This window comes from Halichoeres trimaculatus, unplaced genomic scaffold, assembly GCF_033239565.1.
Source record: "Halichoeres trimaculatus isolate MK-OKI-2021-1 unplaced genomic scaffold, fHalTri1.1 fHalTri1_scaffold_19, whole genome shotgun sequence".
Taxonomy (NCBI): Eukaryota; Metazoa; Chordata; class Actinopteri; order Labriformes; family Labridae; genus Halichoeres; species Halichoeres trimaculatus.
The window spans coordinates 23,647,379-23,669,450 of NW_027437197.1; the positions used below are offsets into that span (position 1 = coordinate 23,647,379).

General features: G+C 38.5%; 1 protein-coding gene across 9 annotated transcripts in view; it reads right to left on the minus strand.

Annotated features, from left to right (window-relative positions):
- Positions 1–643: 643 nt before the first annotated feature.
- Positions 644–22,072, minus strand: part of map2 (microtubule-associated protein 2) — a 150,740-nt gene continuing 129,311 nt past the window's right edge. For 6 of the 9 annotated variants that reach the window (XM_074694330.1, XM_074694328.1, XM_074694335.1 and 3 more), the window contains 7 exons: positions 18,361–18,502; positions 18,165–18,221; positions 17,703–18,010; positions 7,640–7,732; positions 5,013–5,094; positions 4,327–4,439; positions 644–2,452 (listed from right to left, as the gene is read on the minus strand). In XM_074694330.1, coding sequence (XP_074550431.1) covers positions 2,231–2,452; positions 4,327–4,439; positions 5,013–5,094; positions 7,640–7,732; positions 17,703–18,010; positions 18,165–18,221; positions 18,361–18,502 — 1,017 coding nt within the window. In that variant the 3' untranslated portion in view covers positions 644–2,230. Of the gene's footprint in view, positions 2,453–4,326; positions 4,440–5,012; positions 5,095–7,639; positions 7,733–17,702; positions 18,011–18,164; positions 18,222–18,360; positions 18,503–19,704; positions 19,864–22,072 lie in introns of those variants that run through there. The other 3 variants (XM_074694331.1, XM_074694332.1, XM_074694337.1) reach the window with 3 other exon arrangements.

A 22,072-nucleotide genomic window follows, 5' to 3' on the forward strand; every position in this document is an offset into this window, starting at 1 on the left:
GATGAGGTTTTCAAAAAAATCTCGGTTGAAACAACATATCTGAATACATACAAATTTAACTGTGTACCATGGATCACATGTGCAAACAATTCCATCACATTTGTTCATCATCAGTCACTACTTCACCAGCCAACAGCATTTCCAGACCATTTTTCTGGATTTGGAGTCGTGAAGTCCTGCCAAGTTTTGATGATGAGGTAAATACAATTGATGGTATAGTTTAACTTGAAGTCATGGACACTTTTAAGTTAAAGCTCAAAATGTGGATCATTTTTAGAGGCCATCTTTAACAAATAAAATTCCCTGAAAATTAATTTATAATGTCATTTAAAAATATTGCATTAGACATGTATGCATGCATGCCTGCTCATAAAAAATCAAAATGTTTAATATATATACATGTCTATGACCAGGTCAACACAGTTAACATATACCCCTGAAAATTCCCCCAAAAATCCAGAAAATTCCCATTGATTCCAAAATTTTCCTTGGAAAGTTTCCAACTTTGAAAATCCTGGAACTTTGCAACCCTCTGTATTAAAGACATTCTCCAATCACGTCCTTGATCAAATTTACTTTGTCACTGTCCACCACTGCTATGACTCGATGACTCATAATTGAATAAGATAACAGTACTCCAGAGTCATTTTTTGTTGAATTTATTTTCATTAATCATTGTAATTGGTGTCATATCAACAAGAGAAAAACTGCGTACATCTACTTGACCTTTTAAATACATTTACAGTTGCTGTAAGGTTTAGCAGGAGGTGGGAGGGGGCACACAGAGATGGGGTATGCAGAAAAAACACAGAAGCAAACAAACAATCTCAGGTAGGGGCAGTAATTAGGCAGGAGGCAGAATATACCACAAATGGCGTCTGAAAAAGAAACTAGATCACCCAAACACTTTTTTTTTTCTAAGAGATGAACAGGATCCAAGATCCTTTGACCGTTTCATTTTTTTTTTTTTAATGAACTGTCTTTTTAATGGATTTTTCAAAATATTTTCTCCACCTTCTTCTCCCACACATTGCAACGAAACATCCAGGTACGGAAGCGTACGTCGTAAAACAGCATCGGATCTGGCACCAAACGCGCGCACACACACACGGACAGATTTCAGAGTAGCTGTGTCTTCTGAGTAACACCAGGTCCCGTTTGTGGAGTCTCCCCTCTGCCGGGCGGTCAGCACCGGGCAGTCCTGATGAGTACAGCATCAGCCTGTGTTCTTGGAGGAATGTCCACGTGTCAGCTGAATCTCTCTAGCTGGAAAGACAAGATACTTGAAGCTGTGTCCTAAAAGACGAAGGTTTGTGGAATGAGCTCCTGCGTTTTATTTGCTTCTATATTGAATTACTGACCAGGTACATGTGTATGATGCTCTTCAACAGGACTGAGATGCATTCCTTAGCAACACCGATTCAGCTGTCGGACATTATCACCAAGCATAACACTGTAAACAACTAATAACTACAAAACATGAACTTGATTTATCTTGAACCAATAAGTCGAGGAAATAACTTACTAAAATCCTTAGATTACAAAATAGCCTCTTTTAAGATTAAAGTCAGTACATGCTTGTCATAACATTACCTAGGTCTTGCAGTAATGCAATTTTACAAGTATATTTTATAGCCATACTGTCACTTCCTTTTAAAATCTTTTGAGGACATGTAGATGGCAAGGAACTTTATTTTTTGTACATATTTCTATATATATATTAGTTAAATATATTAAATATTAGATGACAAGAATGAATTGCAGTAAGGATGCTTGGTTCGTTAGGGGTTTGGCGTCCATGCACATTTACTGAGCAAGAACAATACGTGCTGCGTGGTGTGCTGGCCGCATTACTCCTTGTTCAAAATAGATAAAAAGCTCTAACTTCTTTAAATCACTGGTCCAGGACCAGTCAAGCCAAAACCTGGCCCCCACTCTGTGTATGACACGTAATCCAGGACCAGCGCTCAGGATGAACTATTCTATGCAACATCATTCAGAAAAGAGAGGCCGACAGAATGAATCAGAAACAGCACACATGTGGATTTAAAGTAGGAAATAAAGAGGATCAAAGTACATTTGCTCCTAATTCAAGTCTCTACTTGGTTTGTTAGATCTTGACGTGGTTTAGCCGAGGATGGCCTCAGGGTGGCAGGAGAGGGCAGGACAGTTTGAATGGATCAGAGTGAGGATGTCCAGGGTGCTGAGGAAGAACCCACACACCCAGTGTTCACAAACCCTGCTTGGCCAGAGCTGCGGTGACGTCCTCGGCCAGGGTCGCTAGCTGCGGAGAATCCATCATGTTGAGGCTGCCCGAGGAAGATAGGTGGCTGTCCCGGTGGCGATGAGGCGAGATGGTGCCGGAGAGGCCCGGAGACTGGATGATGATCTCTGCGCCGTGGTCTACTCGTGCCTTTGCGTGGTCTCGGAATAACAACCTGTGGCTCTCAATCTGCAGAGGGAGGTGGTGTGTGGTGAGATGTGGATGAGGAAGAAGGGGATTATTTACATTTTATATTTTCATGTACATTTCCAAGAGTATAACAAAAATGCATCTTCATGAGTCAGGTTTACAAACACTGGAAAAGGAACAACTCAAATTCTGACTTCACAAATGTGTATGTTTTTAATGAGATGCAGTAAAGATGTGAAAGGAAGAGCTACCATCTTCAGCTGTCAAGGGAAATGCATTCACACATCCACCAGCAAATGTAGAGATGTATAAATGTTAGAGATATTTTGTTGATAAAAACAATAAATAAACAAAAACAAAGCGTCAAATGTTGATCAAGTTTAAAATGGTTACTTCTTTGATTTTAGCACTACCGTCATGTTAATCAGTGAGGCTTGCCATGACAAACTTTGGAGGTAGACAACCCGTCAGTACCAAAAATAACAAAAAAAAAAAAAAACAAGAAAGAAAGAAACAAACAAACAAAGAAACAAAGTTTGGAACACCACAACTATCTTCTTTGTCTGGCTGTGAAAGATTAGATCTAAACTCGTTCAGGTTTAGTGAATCTTGTAATTTAGGTTTGTGATGCTCTTCTTGTTTCACTGTAAAATTTAAATCCAAGCGAGATTTTGCCCTCATTTTTTTTTGAAACAAAACAAAACAAAATTAAAAAATTAAAGGATTTAAAACAATAAACAAAACATTACAATTATTTTAACATCCATTGGACAAGTCCAAAAAAATGTCTTATTTCAAGAGAAAAAATGACAAAATTAAGGCTGCAATTGTCTGGAAAGAGTATAAAAACTACCAGCAGGAAAAATAATTTGCTAGTATTCTTTTTTTTTTAATTTGTAATATCTTCATAGAAGAAACTGGACAATTACATTTTCTGGGGCAGTCTTGGGTTGACTTCAGGGTCTTACTTGACACTTGATACTTGACTGGGAGAACTTCCAGCAGCTGTTTGGATAAACCTGTACAGCAGTGTATACTGTACCTTAACTGATAACCTCACTGTTGGAAAAGGAGGACAAGTTTTTGGAAGATTGACCCATTGGAAATACTTATCTTCATATGTGTAAATTAACAATTACATTTTTACTCTCCAAAAGCTGAAATCTTAGCAAGAGTTTTTGATTATTTACAGTAGAAAATGTTTTTCTTGTACTTAATATGAGCCACATTTGCCCAACCAGTCCAGAAAAATGTCTTGTTTCAAGTTATTTTAAGACAAAAATGAGGTCTAAATCACTTTTAACAAATCAAAAATAAGAAAAAAAAATTTGCAAATGAAAAGAGAGTTAAGTTAATTGTATTAAGACATTATTCTAGTTTTAAGCAAATTTCCAGCAATTTTTTTTCTTGTTCCATTGGCAGATTTTTTTTACTTGTTACAGCAATTCAGACCTCATTTTTGTCTTTAAATAACTGGAAACAAGACATTTTTGTGGACTGGTCAGGTGAATGCAGCTCATCTCAAGTAAAATTAAACATTTTTTACTTGAAATAAGACAAAAACACTTGATAAGATTTCTGTTTACAGTTTTTCAGTTTGAGTCCTTGTGCTCTTGGGAAAATCTTTCACTCTGGTCTCTTGAAAAAAGGATCTGAAGCTCAATGTAACAGCCTCAATGAACTGTCTTATTAATGCAACCCTAACGTTACTACAGTTAAAAATAAAAAAAACGTGTATTGACAAGTTTATTGATAGTAAATGCTCTTTATTTTTATGTGTTTGTTCAAGATGACTGAAATATCTGTGCATCACAAGTTGTTTGTTTGAGAACTCTGCCAAAGTGAGCAAGACAATCTCTCAAAAACTTGTTTTCCTTTCAGTCATGGAATGGAAGCATGGAGCTGACACTCACCACGAATTGGCCTCCACCAGGCATGTGATGAGCATTATCCAGGGAACCCACCTTGGCTTGGGCTTTGTCTTTAAAGTCCAACTTCACACTCTCTATGCGCACGTTACCGCCTCCTGGAGAGAAGAGGAGAACATGGTACAAAATCTTATTTACTCCAGACGGGTGACAAAACAGAAAAACACTTAAAAGAAGAGGAGATGGTGGTGAGACTTTTCTTAACTTTACATTTTTTCCACAATCAATCTAAATGATGCAGCAAAACCTGATGAATAAAATCCCTTATGACTGATAAAAGTCAGATTATCTAAGGTTTAGCAGAATCCTACTCGACACGCTCAGGATAGAAACACACAAAACAGCATGGCTGCCAGGAAGCACAACACCTCCCACATTCAGCCGCCTCAGGACAGATCTACCAGGCTGTCAATCCAAATGGAGTTTACTGCTGGTTCTTAAGCTAAGACAGTGCAACAATTGAAACTTTAGAGAATGTTGGTCTCATTTTTAATAAAGAAAATACCTCATTTGACTTAATGAGCCCATTCACTTTACAAGGATAGAAAAATGTCTGGTTTCAAGATATCAAACACTTGCTTGGATTTCAGCCTTTGCAGTGCAACATAAAACCAAGTACACTGATGTCACCCCAGCTGTTATCACCTAAACAAGGACAGGGCGACTCTTACCTGGTCGGTGATGGATGTTATCTAGAGAACCACACTTGGAGGTCACATGGCTCAAGTCAATCTTCTTATTCTGAATCTGCACCTGGAAGAGGTCAAATAAGAAAATAACAAGCTCATTGGTTAAATTATGCTTCTGAACTTGTTAAGTCAAATGACGCTCACATGTAGCTGTTTTCAACAAAACACAATAACTTGGTTCATCTGGTTTGTATGATACTGAGGCTGCTGGCTGAAGTAAATGACAGGTATCAACTCATAATGAGAGGCTGCAATTATCCACGCTCCAACACCATCATGTCTCATTACATGTGATTATTTAAAAAAAAAAAAAAAAACAAGCACAAAAGCAGAACACAGTGACTGCCAAATGAAGGCCCATGTGTTGTTTTGTTTTGTGAAGAGAACTGCTGGAATCTGTTAAAGCAAAAAACATTCAAAACAAAAAAAATGAATGCGCTATTTAGAAAATCTGTCAAAAATGCAAAATGACTGTTGAGTGTTTTGGAAAAATTGTGGAGTAGAAGTTTGAGGATAAAGTCATCACATGCAAAGAGGAGATTTGGATATGCAGTCATGTGACCAATCCCAGGAATCTAAAGAGAACATCATGTGACTGAGAAACGATCCACCACAACCTGTGAAAGTCACTGCTACATGCCAAGTCACAGATTTAGATATGTGTCTTGAGTAAGCAGAAATTCATAGGTCTGTCCTAGGTCTTACATAGCCTGAGAGGCAAGTGAGGAGTGGTAAAGTGAAGTAATATCAAGAAGTCTCAGCTGTGAGACACATTATAACCACAACACCACTCTGTGATTGTTTTTTCAGCTACCTTTAGCACAAGCTGAAAGGGATGGAAAGATGTTGCGTGTTCACATTTTACAACATTATATGTGGTGAAACAGGATATTTAAATTTTATCAATCCAAACTTACCTTTGAATATCCTCATATAGAAAAATTAATGTGAAGATGTTTTTATGTCATTTAAAGGTAGGGTCAGCAGGATTCACTTCTGGGCCTCTATACATGTGTGTCAGTGTCTGTGTCTGCCTCACTCTGCCTGTATGTTGATGTTTTGTTTGTATCAGGGCGTTTCTGAGCAGAAATTAAGCATGATTACCTAAGTCAATCACAGCACACCCAGTGACTTTGAATGTTGATTGGTGAGTGAAAGCTAATTAGCACAACTACGATAGTGGATGTAGCATGGAGGAAGAAAAACACAACCAAAGTGAAATGTAATGCCAAACAGATCAAGCTTTTTCCTAAACGAGGGTGAAGCTTGGCTCGGCTTTCACTAGCTTTGAAAAGCAGAATTGGACGAAGAGCGACGGGAGTTAGCTTTCTGCTAACCAGGCATGTGTCAAATACCCGTGATTAGCTTGTGCTAACATGCCAAGTCAGGTGCACAGCTCTCAAGTCTCTCCCACGTAGGAACAAGATGCTACAGCTGGTTGTTGGGCTAGTGAGTGTGCTCACGTAGCTTCTGTCAAAGATTGTGGGTGTGTGCTGCTGCTGGCACTGAGCCAAGGAGGAGGAGCCCAGTTTGAATGTTGTGTTTACTGACACGTAACAAAACTTCCTGCAGATCCTACCTTTAACAAATTCACCTCCTGGTGAACACTGAATCACATTTAATTTATTAAAGGCTCTCTAAATCTGGCTGTTATTCAGACACTCAGTCATGTTTGCTATGAAAAGAACCAGGAACTGTCAATCACTGTCGAATGTGTGATATCATGCAAACAGTGAACAATCACTTAACTGTCACTAAAACCAGTGCACTATTTTTTACCAACTAATCACCCACTTTTACAGATGAGTGAAAGTTATAACTGCCTTCACTGATTTTGAGCAAACTGTACTTTGGCTTGTAGATAAAGACAGTGAATCCCCTACAGGTCACTTTATTATGGCTAGAGGAAGAGGAATGATGACACACACAGACCTTGAGAGGCTGGTACACACAGATTAGATTAATGCAATGTTCTGTTCACAGGACGGTTGTAACAAGTTGTTCTGTTCAGCGACCTCAGGGTTGCTCTCTGATGGCCTGTAAGTCTATCTCTGGTTCAGAGCCAAAACACTATATATAATATATAATCTGATATGTTTTTAACATTTGAGCTCTTTGGGACCCTGAAAACATCAGGGGCTGGCTTCCTGGCCGTCCTAAGAGTCAGGACAGAATGGAGAAGCAGGGTTTTGATAAAATTCAGCCCAGGTATGGAATAAGCTCCGAGATCACTTTCTTTCTTTCTTTCTTTCTTTCTTTCTCCCTGATTCACCCAATAGTTTTTGTATTCATATGTTTATTTTATTGCTTTTTAATCCTTGATGATATTTTTCTTGCATTGCTGTGCCATACAGGTAACATTTCTGTATTGTTGCTGCCAGTATGGTAGAGGGACACGTATAACTTCAGCCTCTTTTCAGTGAACACAAACTCGTGTCAGTGAAAGTGCTATAACAGAGAGCATTGTGAGATAAATGAGAAAGTGACAAAACAAACTTGTAAAGTGTAAAGCAGAGTGGAGAGAAACACACAGTACAAACACCACAACACAAAAGAGAAACAACAGTGACAGAAATACTGTGACAATGGAATTGCGGTACAAGACTCACGTTTCCACCTCCTGCCGAGTAGCCCCGCCTGTCCAAGGACCCACACCTAGACTGAACATGGCTATAGTCCAGCTTAACACTGGGGATGAGAACCTGCAGGGGTGGAGGTCAGTAATGAGGAGGGAGAAGGCTTGGACTTTCTGGCAAGGCAGTTAAAGAAATTCTCTTGAACTGTGATGGCCCTGAGAGCTCAAAGCACTGGCACTTCTCAAAGAGGTGAAGGAAACAACCTCAAAAACATGACTGCACATCTCAAATGTACAATAAAAGCAGGAACAGCTCATGTAGGATAGAAAAGTATGGGAGATCATGCCTTTGACTTGCAGGACTTAAATCAGCAAACGCGTCTGAGCCACCATCACCACATTTGATTTTCTAATGAAAGCAGCTCTGTTATCGCTTTAACTGCATGGTCAGGTTAGTGAGGATGTTTCAACAGCGTGTTTGTTAGTTTAAACATGTTTTCTTATATTAAAGTGCCTTGAGCTTTGAGGATCATCGTATAAAACATCTTACATCTTCTCTCAGTTTGAATCTCCCAGGGATCTGGATTTCTTCCACTGTTATGTAAGGGGTAATATGTGAACAGTCTCTCCTGATACTCTGGAAAAATATAATTTGAGTGCTTTGAAAACTTGGTGCTAACCTACCAGATGGATTCTCCCTGCACATCTCAAATCATAGTTTCCCACCTGGCTAATGCTAAAGGTGTGTTAGCCTGGTAAGTGTATGAAAACTAGAGCTTGGTCTTGACCTCCCAATAGGAATATGTGCATTGTAGGCCTTGAATTGAGAAATTCACATGGCATCTTTAAAACATTTGATTTCCAGTGGCAAATGTGAGTTTTCTTTCAAAAAATAAAAAAGAGCTAGAACAGAACTTGTTCAGTGGCTTAGGATCCATTAAAATATTGCTGTTTAATTCAAAACCTTCAAAAACCTCTGCATCCCACTGATTCAGAGACTCTTCAGAGCTCTCTTATAACATTTTTTTGGAAGGGGGGGATTTTATTAATGATTTTCACTGTTGCACAGACTGTACTGCGATGTTGCTCTAGCTGCAATGAGAGAAAGTGAGAGTGAAAAGCAGACACAGCAGAAGTGGTGCAGTACATAAAACTAAAACATCAATAAATACATTTCACCCAGCAACACAGAGGAAGCAATGGGGACTACACATAAATACATATTGAGTGCATTCTGTAGAGACAGGACAACGTAGTGTTAAAGGAGAGGGGATTAATTTGTTGATATCATCGACAACCTAAAAAAGACTTTTTAATTGGTTAAAAAAAGGTTTAAAACTCAACTGTGGAAACTAAATGGGTTGCTCTAAATGAGAAAAGATAAAGATGTACCACTGAGTTACAGTTTCTAGACATAAAAAATAGTTAGTCCAATGTGAGAAATGATCAGTGGAGTCCTCAGACTTAAAACACAGAGTGGTTCATTTGATTATTTAACGCTGTTTTTTTCTTAAACATGCTGTAAGGAGGATCTGTTTTAATTGGACCACAGCACCACCTATTGGCCTGGAGTATCATGTCACTGTTATGAAGATGCGATTTTTAACTAGGTGTGTGTTTGTTTTGGAATGAATGGCGATCAGATGGAAACATATTTTCTTTGTTTAAGACAACTTTTTAACTGATGCTTAACCTTACAAGGTAAGGTAACACTCACGTAGCACTATTTGAAACGTGACAAGAAGGAAACGCTGTCTGTTTGTAGATTAGTAGCCGGCTATATGTTGCGCTGCTTGCAGTCCATGTAACGTTAGTGAATCCTGGTTATGTGGTTAGCCTTTAGCTCATGTTTTAGCCGTTAGCTTGTGCTCTAGCTCTCTCCTGTTTAGCTTTCTTCTGCTCTTCTGTCCTCTCAATCTCTCAAGTTTGAACAGACCACTGCAGAATAACTGCTGCATGTGGGTTGAAATGAACATTAGCACAAACAGATTAGCTCCTGTGTTAGCCTTTAGCTCGTGCTCTATCTCTCTCCTGTTTATCTTTCTTCTGCTCTTCTGTCCTTTTTCTGTCTGACAGTTAGGCTCCAGTGTCCACCATCGTTTGCAGCAGATCTCTCTGCTCACTGCTAAATTATGTAGGTGCGTTATCATAGAGACTTAGACATGCCATGAATCAATCCAGTCCTGCTCGACCCAAACTGGAAGCTAAGACGTAGCATTTTGAAATAACCTGTAATATTGGTGCTGATAATCTCATTTTAAAGTGTGGATTATGATCAGGCAAATATCTAGAGGGGAGACTTTTTCAATATTACTTAGAAACTCCTCACCGCCCCTTTAAAGTTGCTGCAGGGGTTGTGCAATATTTACTTTTTTTTCTTTTATAGCTGGGTGTGTGCACCATGTGCATAATGTGCAATATATGTCTGTATGTGCAATACTGGCAATACTGGGCTGGCAATATGCAATTTTGTGTTTGTTTTATCAGACTGTGAAGACTTCTAAGCAGCAGGCCAGCCCTAAACAAATTTCTCTGTAGGGACAATAAAGTGTATTGTATCGTATTGTATCGTATCGTATCGTATCGTATCGTATCGTATCGTATCGTATCGTATCGTATCGTATCGTATCGTATCGTAACAGTACCGTACCATACCGTACCGTACCGTACCGTACCGTACCGTACCGTACCGTATCGTTTGTATCGTATCGTTTGTATCGTGTTGGAAGTGAACATGTTGGGGAAAAAATCTCCCACATAAAGTCCATCTGGTCTTGAATCAAACATAAGGAACATAATTTATTTTATTTACTGGAGAATTGCCCCAAACTTCTGTATGATAATCAACCAAAGCTGATGTTAACCCTTTATTTGAATTCAAATAAGAAATTTTAATTCCTTTGTTTCTGTCTGGATATAATGTGTACATTTATATGAGGTTCAACCCATCATAAAAAAGAGACGCACATAAAAAAAAACCAAACAAAAAAAACATTATTATTGTGACTTTCCTCTGCTTCATATGTAGGAATAGATTGTTTTGATGTTTTGAGGCTTTATAATTGTGTCCACAGTGTACAAACACAACGTGATAGAGATGAACTTCCGATTTTGGTAGAAAAGAGTGTTCAGTATACCTCATCTATAGAACATAGGTTACCTCCAGATAAGGCTAAAAAGGCATGTGATCATGAACGTGTTCAGGAGATCAAGACATAACATTAAAAAACAAGATGTGACCTATAGCCTGAGCCTGATACCCAGCAGTCCTTTCACCTCATGTTGCCAAACTGATCATGTTGAGTAGGCTGATAGTGTTAGCAAGCATCATATATCAACATCTATGCCAGCGGCCCCAAACCTATCAGCTGGTTCTGTTGCTTCCCCCCCTGAGAGACTGTAAACAAGTGTTGGACTTTTCCACATGAGTAAGCACATTTTTTCAGCCAGGTATGAATTTTATTATGAAACACTTAAAGCGTAACACTTCAACTCCACTCACTGCAGGTAAATTAACTCTTTGTTACTCAGGTGTTATTTCACTTTGTGTCTGTTTCATTGGACCAAACCCAAGTCAATGTGTTTGTGTACTGGGGACAAAATTAGATCTGCCACATATATCATGATGAGTGTGCTCCAAAGGTGGAGGATACTATGGAAATGTGCTTTGACATTTCCTATTTAAACTAGAGATAGACGGATATGGATTTTTCAAGGCCATTACCGATACAGATTATTTGTAGTCAAAGAGGCTGATAACCAATATTTGAAGCCGAAAATAATTTGGAGTCACGGTGAAAAAATTGGTGTCAAAATGTTGAATTATACAAACTCCAACACTGCCTTCAAGCATATGTTTATTAAACAGCTCCCAGGCTCAGCAGCATGTTTTATGAAGTTAAATGAAAACTTAAAAAATAAATAGCTTAAGTTTTCTACAGTAAATAAAGTTTTCCAAAGTTTTAATGTAACTGCAATAACTGTAATAACTGCACTGCTGATTGGCTGTTTCTCAAGCCATGGCTCTACTTGAAACCAATCAGATGATACTGTGGGTGGGACAGTGCTGGAGACTGAGCAGTGACTGCAGACAGTGGAGCGGCTGCATCAGAGCCACAACAACACAGTTTTAAATTTGATTCTTATCGTCCGTCAGATTTAAAAAAGGCTAAAGCCGATATGCATCAAAATGCCAAATATTGGCCCTGATAATTGGCCTGCCTGATAATCAGTCTATCCCTAAATTAAACTAACTTCATAACACACTTTAAAACTGATATTTAAGTGTTCCTAGTGAAAGTGGTCTTGTTTGAGCTGCATTCATCTGATGAGTCCTGAAAATGTCTGTTTTTAAAGATATTTAAGGACAAAAATGAGGCATTATTTGTTCGCACAGGGTAGAAATATCTTCAAATTTTTAATTATCTTTAGATAAGACTTGTCAGAAAGTGTCTCATTTAAGTCTTACAGACAATTTTACTGAAACTAAAAAACACTAATTTTCAGGGAACCACCCATTCGCTCTTCAAATGTTTCCATCTCATAAAAAAACACAATAGTCAGAAGTTTTGAGTGCAAACTTTATGTCTACACACAAAAATAAATGAAGGGCTAAAAACTGGAAATGAGAGCTAAGAACAGCATCAAAAACAGTACTTACTCTTCAAAAACTGTAATTTTATCAAGTGTTTTTGACTTATTTTAAAGAAATATGGTCTTAGTATACTTGATTTAAGCCACAGTCAACGGATCAGTCCAGTAAAATGTCTTGTTTCAAATTATTGAAAGACAAAAATGAGGTCTGAATTGCTTGTAACAGGAAAAGAAAAATCTCCCAATGGAACAAAAAACATTTGCTCAAAAATCTGCTTGAAACTAGAATAATGTCTTCATACAAGTAACTTTACTCTTGTTCCATTGGAGGATTATTTTCTTGTTTTAAGTCTGAAAGACATTTTCAACTGAAAATAAGACAAAAACACTTGATATGATTTCTTTTTTTTTTTTTTTTGCAGTGTACGTAACATTTTTTAGTTACTTAGGCTACCTATCACAATAAAGCAAACAGCTGCTTTAAATAGACTTGCTTGTGCACGAGCATATGGCCTTGGTGATGTTTCTCTGTCTAACCATGGGATGAGACCACCTTGGTGGATGGCGAGGTTATTTTTAGTCTAAGGTCACCGCTCTCCCAGTGAGAAGGCTAAAACCAGAGGCTGTCAGAACAGTTGCTGAGGTTTAATAACTGCTCATGTGCACAATACTTAAAAGGTGAAATACTACGCCTTTAAAGTAGCTGGATTTTACCCTTAAAATAATTTAAAGGGGGGTCAATGCACAGGCTTTAAGGGTAAGTTTTAAACTACAGAGGGAAACTTGTGCTACAAACTATCACAGAAAAAGGGAAACTGACTAAAACTATATTTGGGTCTTGACTCTTTCCCTCCATCAAAGGGTTAAAAGAGAAGATAAAATGACTCTTTGTAAGAAGGGTACATACATTTCTTCCAGTCGGGCTGTGCTTCAGATTATCCTGGGAGCTGCATTTTGTTAGGACATGAGTGAAGTCCAGCTTCTTGTTTAAAATATGAATCTATGGAGAAATACAAACATATTATGGGCCTCCAAACTATAAATCTATTCTGTAACTTAAAAGCTTAAACAAAATTTCACTATCACTTTTGGGGAAAAAAGGCTAAGCTCACATGAAAAATTACAATTCCTATGATTTATTCTATTTTTATGCATAAATCTGATTTTTGTAAATATTTTAGTTTAAATCTCATGAGTAGTTTTGGTATTAAATGTAAAGATGTGTGGGCAGGTTCAGTTTAAATGTCTCTCTAGAAAAGTTGGCATAAACGCTCCTGCTTCATTAAATATTTAACAGTCAAATATCACTTCATCACACTTTAAACATTCAACAGAACTTGACATCAATTATTTAATTTTTAATGCTTCTTGATTGAATTTATTTCTAATTAAAATGTGAATTAAATGAATTCAGACATGTCTTTACTTGATCAAAGTTAAACACTGTCAGCATCCTCTATCATCCCGCTCTAATCCCGTCTCTATGACACATGTGGTGCCAACGTAAAAGAGTGCTGAGATGTACCAGCAGGTCCTTGGTCCAGGTCACACTCTGTGCCGCTGAAAGACACAGAGTTACTGAGATGAGCCGCAGCACTGACTTCCAGATCCAAGACACCCTGTGTTTGGCTTCTGATGGCACAATTTGCTCCTTGTGCTTCTACGAGGACAATCATTGGACAGGTTAGAGGCCGGGCAGAGGCTCGCTATCGCTAGGGGAGGCTGAGTCTCTGCAGCTGCTGGGAAACTGGAACTACACGGACCATGACGCAGCTCAGGGGACGACTATGGGTCAGGAGAGGAGTGTGTTGTGGTCATGTGAAACTGTCAGAGCTCCACTGACTCCACTATCCTCAAGCTAAAAGGAGACTTCAGAAAAGCCACTGTGTTACCACAAACCTGAGGGGAGGTGGGAGTAACCTATGACTGCGCCTCTTGGTTCTTGGTGGAAATAGAAAGTTGTTGCACTGTGGGAAATCCTGTTAACAACCAATTTTTCTTCTCACCTAGGTCTGTTTTTTTTTATCTCACTATACTGCTGTACATTTAGATTTTAAGATGATGGCTCATAACAAAGCACTGAATGGAATTAAGACCGTCACCTATCTTCCCAATGATTAGTCACATTAAAGTTTTTGATCAGAATATGTTTATGTGTGTTTTTATATTCTGAAAAATGAATGTAAAATTAAAAGTATATTTCAGATATTTCAAAGTGTTGGATGCATTAGTGGGCTGAATGGCATCCATTGAGGCTAGTACCATTACTGGTGACACCCCACAAATAAAACTCCACTTAAAAAAAGATTTGAATTTTCCCTCAAAAACAAAAATAAATAAAATAAAATAAAATTATGAAATAAAATAAATAAATTAGGAAAAAAATAAATAAATAAAATGAAAAAATAAATGAATAAATAAAAATCTTAACAGATACATTATTCTGCATTCAACTGCAAAACATGCAGCAGCTTTGAGTTTTTTGCAATTGCCAAGCTATTTTTTTTCTGAATCCCTTGAAACATAAAAATGGCCTTTCCTTTAAACCACTTAATTTTCCCAAAAGTGCATAAAGCTATTGTCAGAATCAATGTGAAGTTTCTGTGAAGCAGCTTTGTTTCCAAAAACAACACAGAGAATGACGACCATCAGTCTGCCCCAACATTGACCTCAGTGTTTATACAAAAGCTGCCATGATCCATTTGTGTCTGACACCAGACACCTACTGCCACCTAGGGGTGACACAAGTACAAACACACACACACACAAGCACGCACGCACGTGCACTCTGTGCTGCTATGAGAAAAGTCAATGAAGGATTTTAAAAATTATGAAAAATAAATGTTTCAATCACCATAATAAAACAACCTGAAAAAAACTGATAATCCTTCCAAAAAATCCTTTCATTTTCTAATCACAAACTGATTATCAGTCAAACATAAATCTTTTCTTTTACATCATACATCATATAAATAATAGTTTAGCTCTGTATCTGTATCACTAAGGCAGTATGTCAATCTAAAAAGAAGAGTCCTCCTGCCCCTGCATCAGACAAACATGTATGACAAAAGCATCATATAGCAAGTCACGCGTTTTCAACTGATTAAAGGACTTCTGACAGAGTGCAGATTACTGTGTGTCGATTAACCCCCTTTAAATCTATGTGTTATGCTAAATTGACACCAATGAAGTATTTTCACTCTATTTAAAATAATTCAATATATAACAAATGAAAATTGAAGATAAGGACACAAGCTTGTGCACTACGAAAAAAGAAATCCAAGCAAATGTTACTGTCATACTTTGAGTAAAAGAACTTTTAGACTTAATATGAGCCACATTCACCTGACAAGTCCAGAAAAAAAACAGCTTTCTTCAAACAAAACACACAAAAAAATTCTGCTTGAATTTTCTGTTATTGAGACTTTTTTTTTCAGTAAACTTGATAAGCTTTTGTTTTTTTCTTGTGTGTGCTTTTTCAAACAAGAAAAATGTCCTGATACCACAAACTAGACATTTGGACTTTGGGAATAACAAGTTATTCTTGGTAAATGTGGTTCATATTTAGTCTAATGAGACTTTTCTTTTTTTATTATTATTATTATTTTTTTTACAAAAAGTAAGACAAACACATACTTGGTTCTCAGTTTTGTGCAGCGTATCCTATCTGAGCATGTTTCTCTTTCACCTAACAGAAACCTCCTTAATGTTTTGTATACTGGGGTCAGCAGCCCAACTTTCAACATTGTAACTAATAAGAAGAAAACCACAGATAAAAACAGCAGCACATCTGGAGCATGATTCTTTGTCTGGATGCACAGACAGCACTGACAAGTCTTAAAGGTGCCAACAAAGCCTGTGAACCCCTGATCAGGTCATCATCAAGTGCTTGTAAAGGCTTTCTGGTTGCAGACACGCTGCTGATTCATTGCTGCTGAAGTGCTGACCTTGTAACTCTGACTGATGCTGAAACATATCTCCAAACTCTACAGTTTGCACTGTAGAGCAGCGTGAAAAAAGACAGCTTGAAATGCAGGTTTCATCAAACTGAAAGCTGTGGTTGGTTCATAAAGCTGAGAGAAAACTGAAGGGACTAACACTGCTTACAACATAATTCATTATGAGGATGTCAAAGTCAGGTCATGTCTGTAGCTTCTGAACTTTGGATCCATGAGTTGTGAAGTTTGGGGAAAAATCTAAGTCTGCTTTTTATCCTCTGAGTCAGTGAGGTCCCATTGGTACAATTGGATGTTTTTCAAAAATGTAAAATAAATGACAACCCAGTGGAGCCCTCTTTAATTTTTTTTTACAGCTTTGGTTTCATTTTAGATACAAATTCATGTTCACTTGACTTATTATTTCACATTTAATCCATCTCACCATCACAGCACACACCTAGCAGGCATACTGCTGAAATCTCAGAGAGGTGCTGTGTTAATGCATCAGGCTCCACCACAGCAGGGAAGGGATGGGTAACTTCCTCATTTTGAACATTACGGTACCAACTACCAACTTATATGGCAATACATATTAATTTTTTTAAATTTAATTTTTATAGTTTTTTTTTTTTTTTTTTACAATTTAACATCTTTATTCTTCAATATATAAACTTGCAGTGCTGTGTTCATGTCCAGCATGGAAAATTCTCTACTCTTCCACTCCCTCACAGTCACAAGGATGTGTTTAGGTGTCAAAACATGGCATTTTTTTGATTTTATGTAAATTGGTACTCAGTACTACAGTTACATCCATACTTTTCCCTAATTAGCTACCCTTTCCTACAGCAGGGTCAAGTAGCAATGCAACAGTTAACAAATGGTAGGGCATGCTCAAATGTGAGCAAACCAGCCACAAGGGGCAGCTGCAGTGTTTCATTTATTTCTCGATTCCAGAGGGAGTCTGACAAGTCAACTTAACTGGCAGTAAATCCTAAAAAAAACAAGTGAGGGGGTCAAAATATGCAAAAACTTTCAGAGCTGAGTATCTTTTATTTTATTTTAAATCTACATTCAAGAGAAAAATGTTGCTTTGATTAAGTAGCAGACAAATAAAATCCTAAAATTCTCCTTTGTGCTTATTTCCTGCTAAAATTTGGTTGTGGGTATTGCAGTTTTCTTTTATCTTTAGTAACTCTTCTTGTATTTATATCATTGACCAGCAGAAAAACAAGAGAATCAAAATGGGAATGGATGACTACGGGACTAAAACACTGACAACTAGTCTAAAGGGTAAGGGATAGCATGAAGTATGGGGGATTAATGTGTCAAGGCAGAGAAAGAAAGATAAGATGTTAAAGCAAAGAGAAATGGCAACACGATGCAGAAAAAAAAAAAAAATATGAGGCCAGCAAAAACTGATGGAATGTGCTGTTGAGATGTTTTTCTAAAAACTTGAAAGACTTCATAAAGGTGTAACTTTCATTTTGGTTGTGCGGCACTGGTGTGGAACAAAACCATTTGTTTATCTAAAGAGTAACATCAGGATGTGAGTGAGAAGAGCGTCACCTGTCCTCCTTTCGGCTGGTACTTGATGTTCTCCGTGGAGCCGATCTTTGACTTGATGTTCTTGAAGTCAGGCAGTGGCTGGTTGATGATGCGGAGCTGCTTGGGTGTCGTCGCAGGCGACTTGGGTGGAGTGCGGACCACGGCCACTTTTCTCTCCTGGGACATCAAGCTAAGGGAGCGTGGGGTCCCCGGGGTCCTTGAGGATGATGAGTAGCTGGGAGGGGTGCCAGGGGTGATGGCTGTGGAGCCGGGAGTGCGAGGTGTGGAGTGTCCGCTGCGAGCAGAGCGAGAACGCACCGATTCTGTAACTGATGGAGAGGAAACGAAAGGGTGAAAACACTGAACCGTGAAAGACCTGTCCCACAAAATACTCAAATTCTAACAGGAAACATAAAAAAATTAGAAAACAAAGCTTAAAAAAACATTGTCCACAATCTTTGCGATTTATAAAATCTCATCTACCTGTCATACTCGGGGCTCGTCCTGTCCTATGCTCTGCTCTCATCTCTGGGCGAAATGCTACAGAACATAAAGAGAAGATGTTCAGCCTTACATTACAAAACTTTAATTCATCGATATCAAATATAAAATGATTCTGGTGAAATTCTGGTGATTCTGTTTCAGGGAATTTGTGAAGGATGCCAAAGCCTCAGCCTACATGTTGGCCTACGAGGAGCCGTTGAACCAGAACTAGTGATGGAGGTTGAACTCTCTTCATGGTCATGGTAACCACGACGACTCAGAATAGAGGTATGCCGGGGCAGGGAGGATCTCTTGTCAGGACTCCAGGACCCACCATCCTGTGAGGGAACAAAAACCAGAGACAAGGAGCAGATCCTTAGACGGGTGAGGCTCTGTCTCTCTGCAGACCACAGCAGGATGCGCGCCTGTCACACAAGTCAGTCATACTTTCACACAAGCATATCTGTGTGTAAGAACGTTGAAAATAACAACCTCTGAAAAACTCTCCCTGAACAGCGTGTGCCAAAAGAGAAATGAGGTAATATGGACATCCTCTTGCATGTGCAGCGCAGAATGTCTACTTTACTTTGTGCTATTACGTTCATGCTCCACAGGAGTCATGTCAGAACAAATGGGTTTATGGCTGTACATGTACAGACTGAAATTAAAACGTAAAGGTAGGGTCTGCAGAATTTTCCTAAAAATTTAAATTGTCAGCTTTTCCAAGAAAATAATACTTTTTAATTCTCTCTTATGGGTCTCTATGCACGTGTGTCAGTGTCTGTGTTTGCCTCAACCTCCTCCTCTGCCTGAATGTTGATGTTTTGGTCCTGTTGATCATCGCTATTCACAGCAACTACGGTAATGGATGTAGAGGGAGAAAGACACAACCAAAGTGACACAAAACTCCAAACAGATAAAGCTTTTTCCTAAACAAGGGTGAAGATTAGCTTAACTTTCGGGAATGTGGAGAGCAGCTCTGGACCAAGAGTGGTGTGAGTTAGCTTTCTGCTCACCATGTGTTATGTGAAATACCTGGGATTAGCTTGCGCTAACATGCTAGGTCAGCAGAGCATGTGAGCAGAGTGGAGTGGTGAGGATGCCACTCTGCCCATTACCTCTCAGTGCTCAACTTAGATAGCGTCTCCACTTCACACTTGTAAAAAAAATTCGCCTTAACATTCTACTTATCTTTTTTTGAAGCCTTGGACCTCAAATAAATGGGAGGTAATAAAATGTTTGAACTTTAGTAGATTGCCTCAGACTCTTGTTGTGATGGAAACCAGTGAAAATTGAGCAAGAAAAAAAAAAAGAAAAGTGTTGCGCTCTTTTCAAAATTCAGCCACTTAGCTCTCCGCTGGCTCGCGCTCCGCTCACATGCTCTACAAGTCAGGTGGTTGCTGGGCTAGTGAGTGTATTCACGTAGTCAGGGTCTTAGGCAGTGGGTGTGTGCTGCCGCTGGCACTGAACCATGAAGGAGGAGCCTAGTTCGAAGAAACAAAAACTCCTGCAGACCCTACTTTTAAGTCCCCCCTGCACTAATCACACTTTTCCATCACTCACTTACCTTGACTTTGAACCTCTGTATTATGGGGGAGCCTAAAGGCTCTGTGGAGGATGGTCGAGGTCTGTGTAACGGAGGAGCCGGTCTGAATGTGGAGGTGGGGATCTTTGTTACTGGCAAACGATGGGAATGGCACTGAAATGATGACATGATGAGTTCCCAATGATGAAAAGCAAAACTTCAAAGCCCAGGAACCATGGTGACAAAAGTGACTAACCACAATGACTTCAACATATGCTGTAAGTGATGAACAAGATAAATGCTCTCTGAGGTGAGAAATGACACATCGGCGCCAGATCCAGCCCCGACACAGCATCCATTCATAAGCATCCACTGTGGTAGAAAATATTCAAATGGATGGCTTTAAGCAAAGTATTAATGCTGATTTAAAAAATATATATTTTTCAGTCGTCATCTAACATCCACCCTGCTGGTGGATGTTAGATGACGACTGTAAATGAAACATGAAGATGAAGATAAAACACAAAGTTCTCAAACTAACAACTGAATACACTTAAACCTTTTATGCAATGACATGACATTTAAGAAACGCAGAACTGTGTTATTTTCGACACAATAATTGTCATTACCGTGGCGGAGGAGTAAAATGGAGTCACGACCACAGTCGCTGGAGAAATGTCACCAGGTGATTCAACACCCACTCGAAAGAAAAAAAGCCTCTAAATGAATCTTTCATGTCTGCTTGTGCAAAAAGCCATTAAACACCCAACAATAGCAGATAGTTTGCAGAGGGAAAACAGTGAGCATGTATTTTTTCATACTTACAAAGACAGCTAACAGTGTGGCTTGTGTAGAAACAGAGTGCAGTTTCCCAACAAGGATTAGAGTGTTTTTTAAATATTTATATGTATTTGTAATATATGGAATAAACTGAGAGTCTGCTAGCTTTGGACGTGGAAAAAGTTAATGTTTAACATCACCCTTTATTATTCTTTATTGTTTCATCCTATGTATGTCTTAGCTTAAGATGCACAGGTGACTTATTAATTTGTTAAGTATCTATAGGAAGAGGTCAGTGTTTGCTCATTTTAGACCAAAACACTGAAAAGAACAAAAGTGCAGCAGGTGTCACGTCAGAGAGTTTAAGTTTCCTTGTGACAGTGTAGGGGATCGAAAAGTATTTACATTCATTACTCAAGTAGAAGTATAGACAGTAGGGTTTAAAAAGACTTAAGTAGAAGTTGAGGAACCGATTCAAGCTTTTTACTTAAGTAAAAGTGTAAAAGCACTTGTTTCAAACCTACTTAAAGTATAAAAGTGAAAGTAATGTAAGGGCAAAAAATGCAGTTAAAGTCAAAAGCTCAGGCTGCACCACAGAGGCCTTAAGTGCACTCTAAAGGCTATAATGACTATAAAGTGTAGTTAAAATGTCAATGTTGAAAATTTTGGAGCAGCTGGTGTTGACCACAACCCGACACGAAGGTTAGATCGCTTCAAACTAATCTAGGCTAGCCAAATGTTTGAGTACTTTATTTAATTATACCACAACACCCACCGTGTTTCCCCTACAACTAACTTGGGGAACGTCCAGCCACCAACCCCCCATGTAAGCCAATTTTATTTTATTTTCCATAAAAGCTACCACACTTAGAAGGTGTTGTTTCCTGTTTTGTGCCAGCAGAGTGGGTCTTCTTCAAGTTGTTTTTGTGTCTGTATGTTTGTGTGTGTTTTTTTTTTTTTTTTTTTTTTTTTTTTCCACATCCAAAGGAAGCAGGCGTAACAAGGCTATTTTTTTTAAATGTAGGGAGTAAAAAGTACAGATATTTGTCAAGTAAAAAGTCAGCTAAAAAATTACTACTCCAGTGAGTAGAAATACCCAAAATTCCTACTTAAGAAAGGTAAAACATTTTTACTTTGTTGACACTTCTGGACAGAGCAGTAAGTTCCTCTGAAACCTCAGCTTGTTCCAACAAAGCACTTTGTCGTCCTGAGGAATGCTCATTACTTAACACCACGAGCAAGTTATTTTTTGGTTGAGCCACATTTACCTGACAAGTCTGGGAAAATGTCTTAGGTCAGGTTACCTAAAGACAAAGAAAGGTCTGAGTTGTATGGCGACGTAAAACATTCACTTTTAAAAATCCTGTTTTCACGACATCACAACCTACATTGTCTGCAATACGCATTTGGGCGGAAGTGGCGTTTAGCCCCATCTATTCAAATGAGTTATCCTTCTTTAAAAAACTAAATCAAAATTGTGACCAGTAGGGATGGATACTGAGTTAAGTACTTTCATAGGTATCGACAGAATTCTGTCAAAAGTATCAAGTACCTAAAGGTTCCATGTTTAGGTGCTTAAGCTCACCCTTGTGACTGTGAGGGA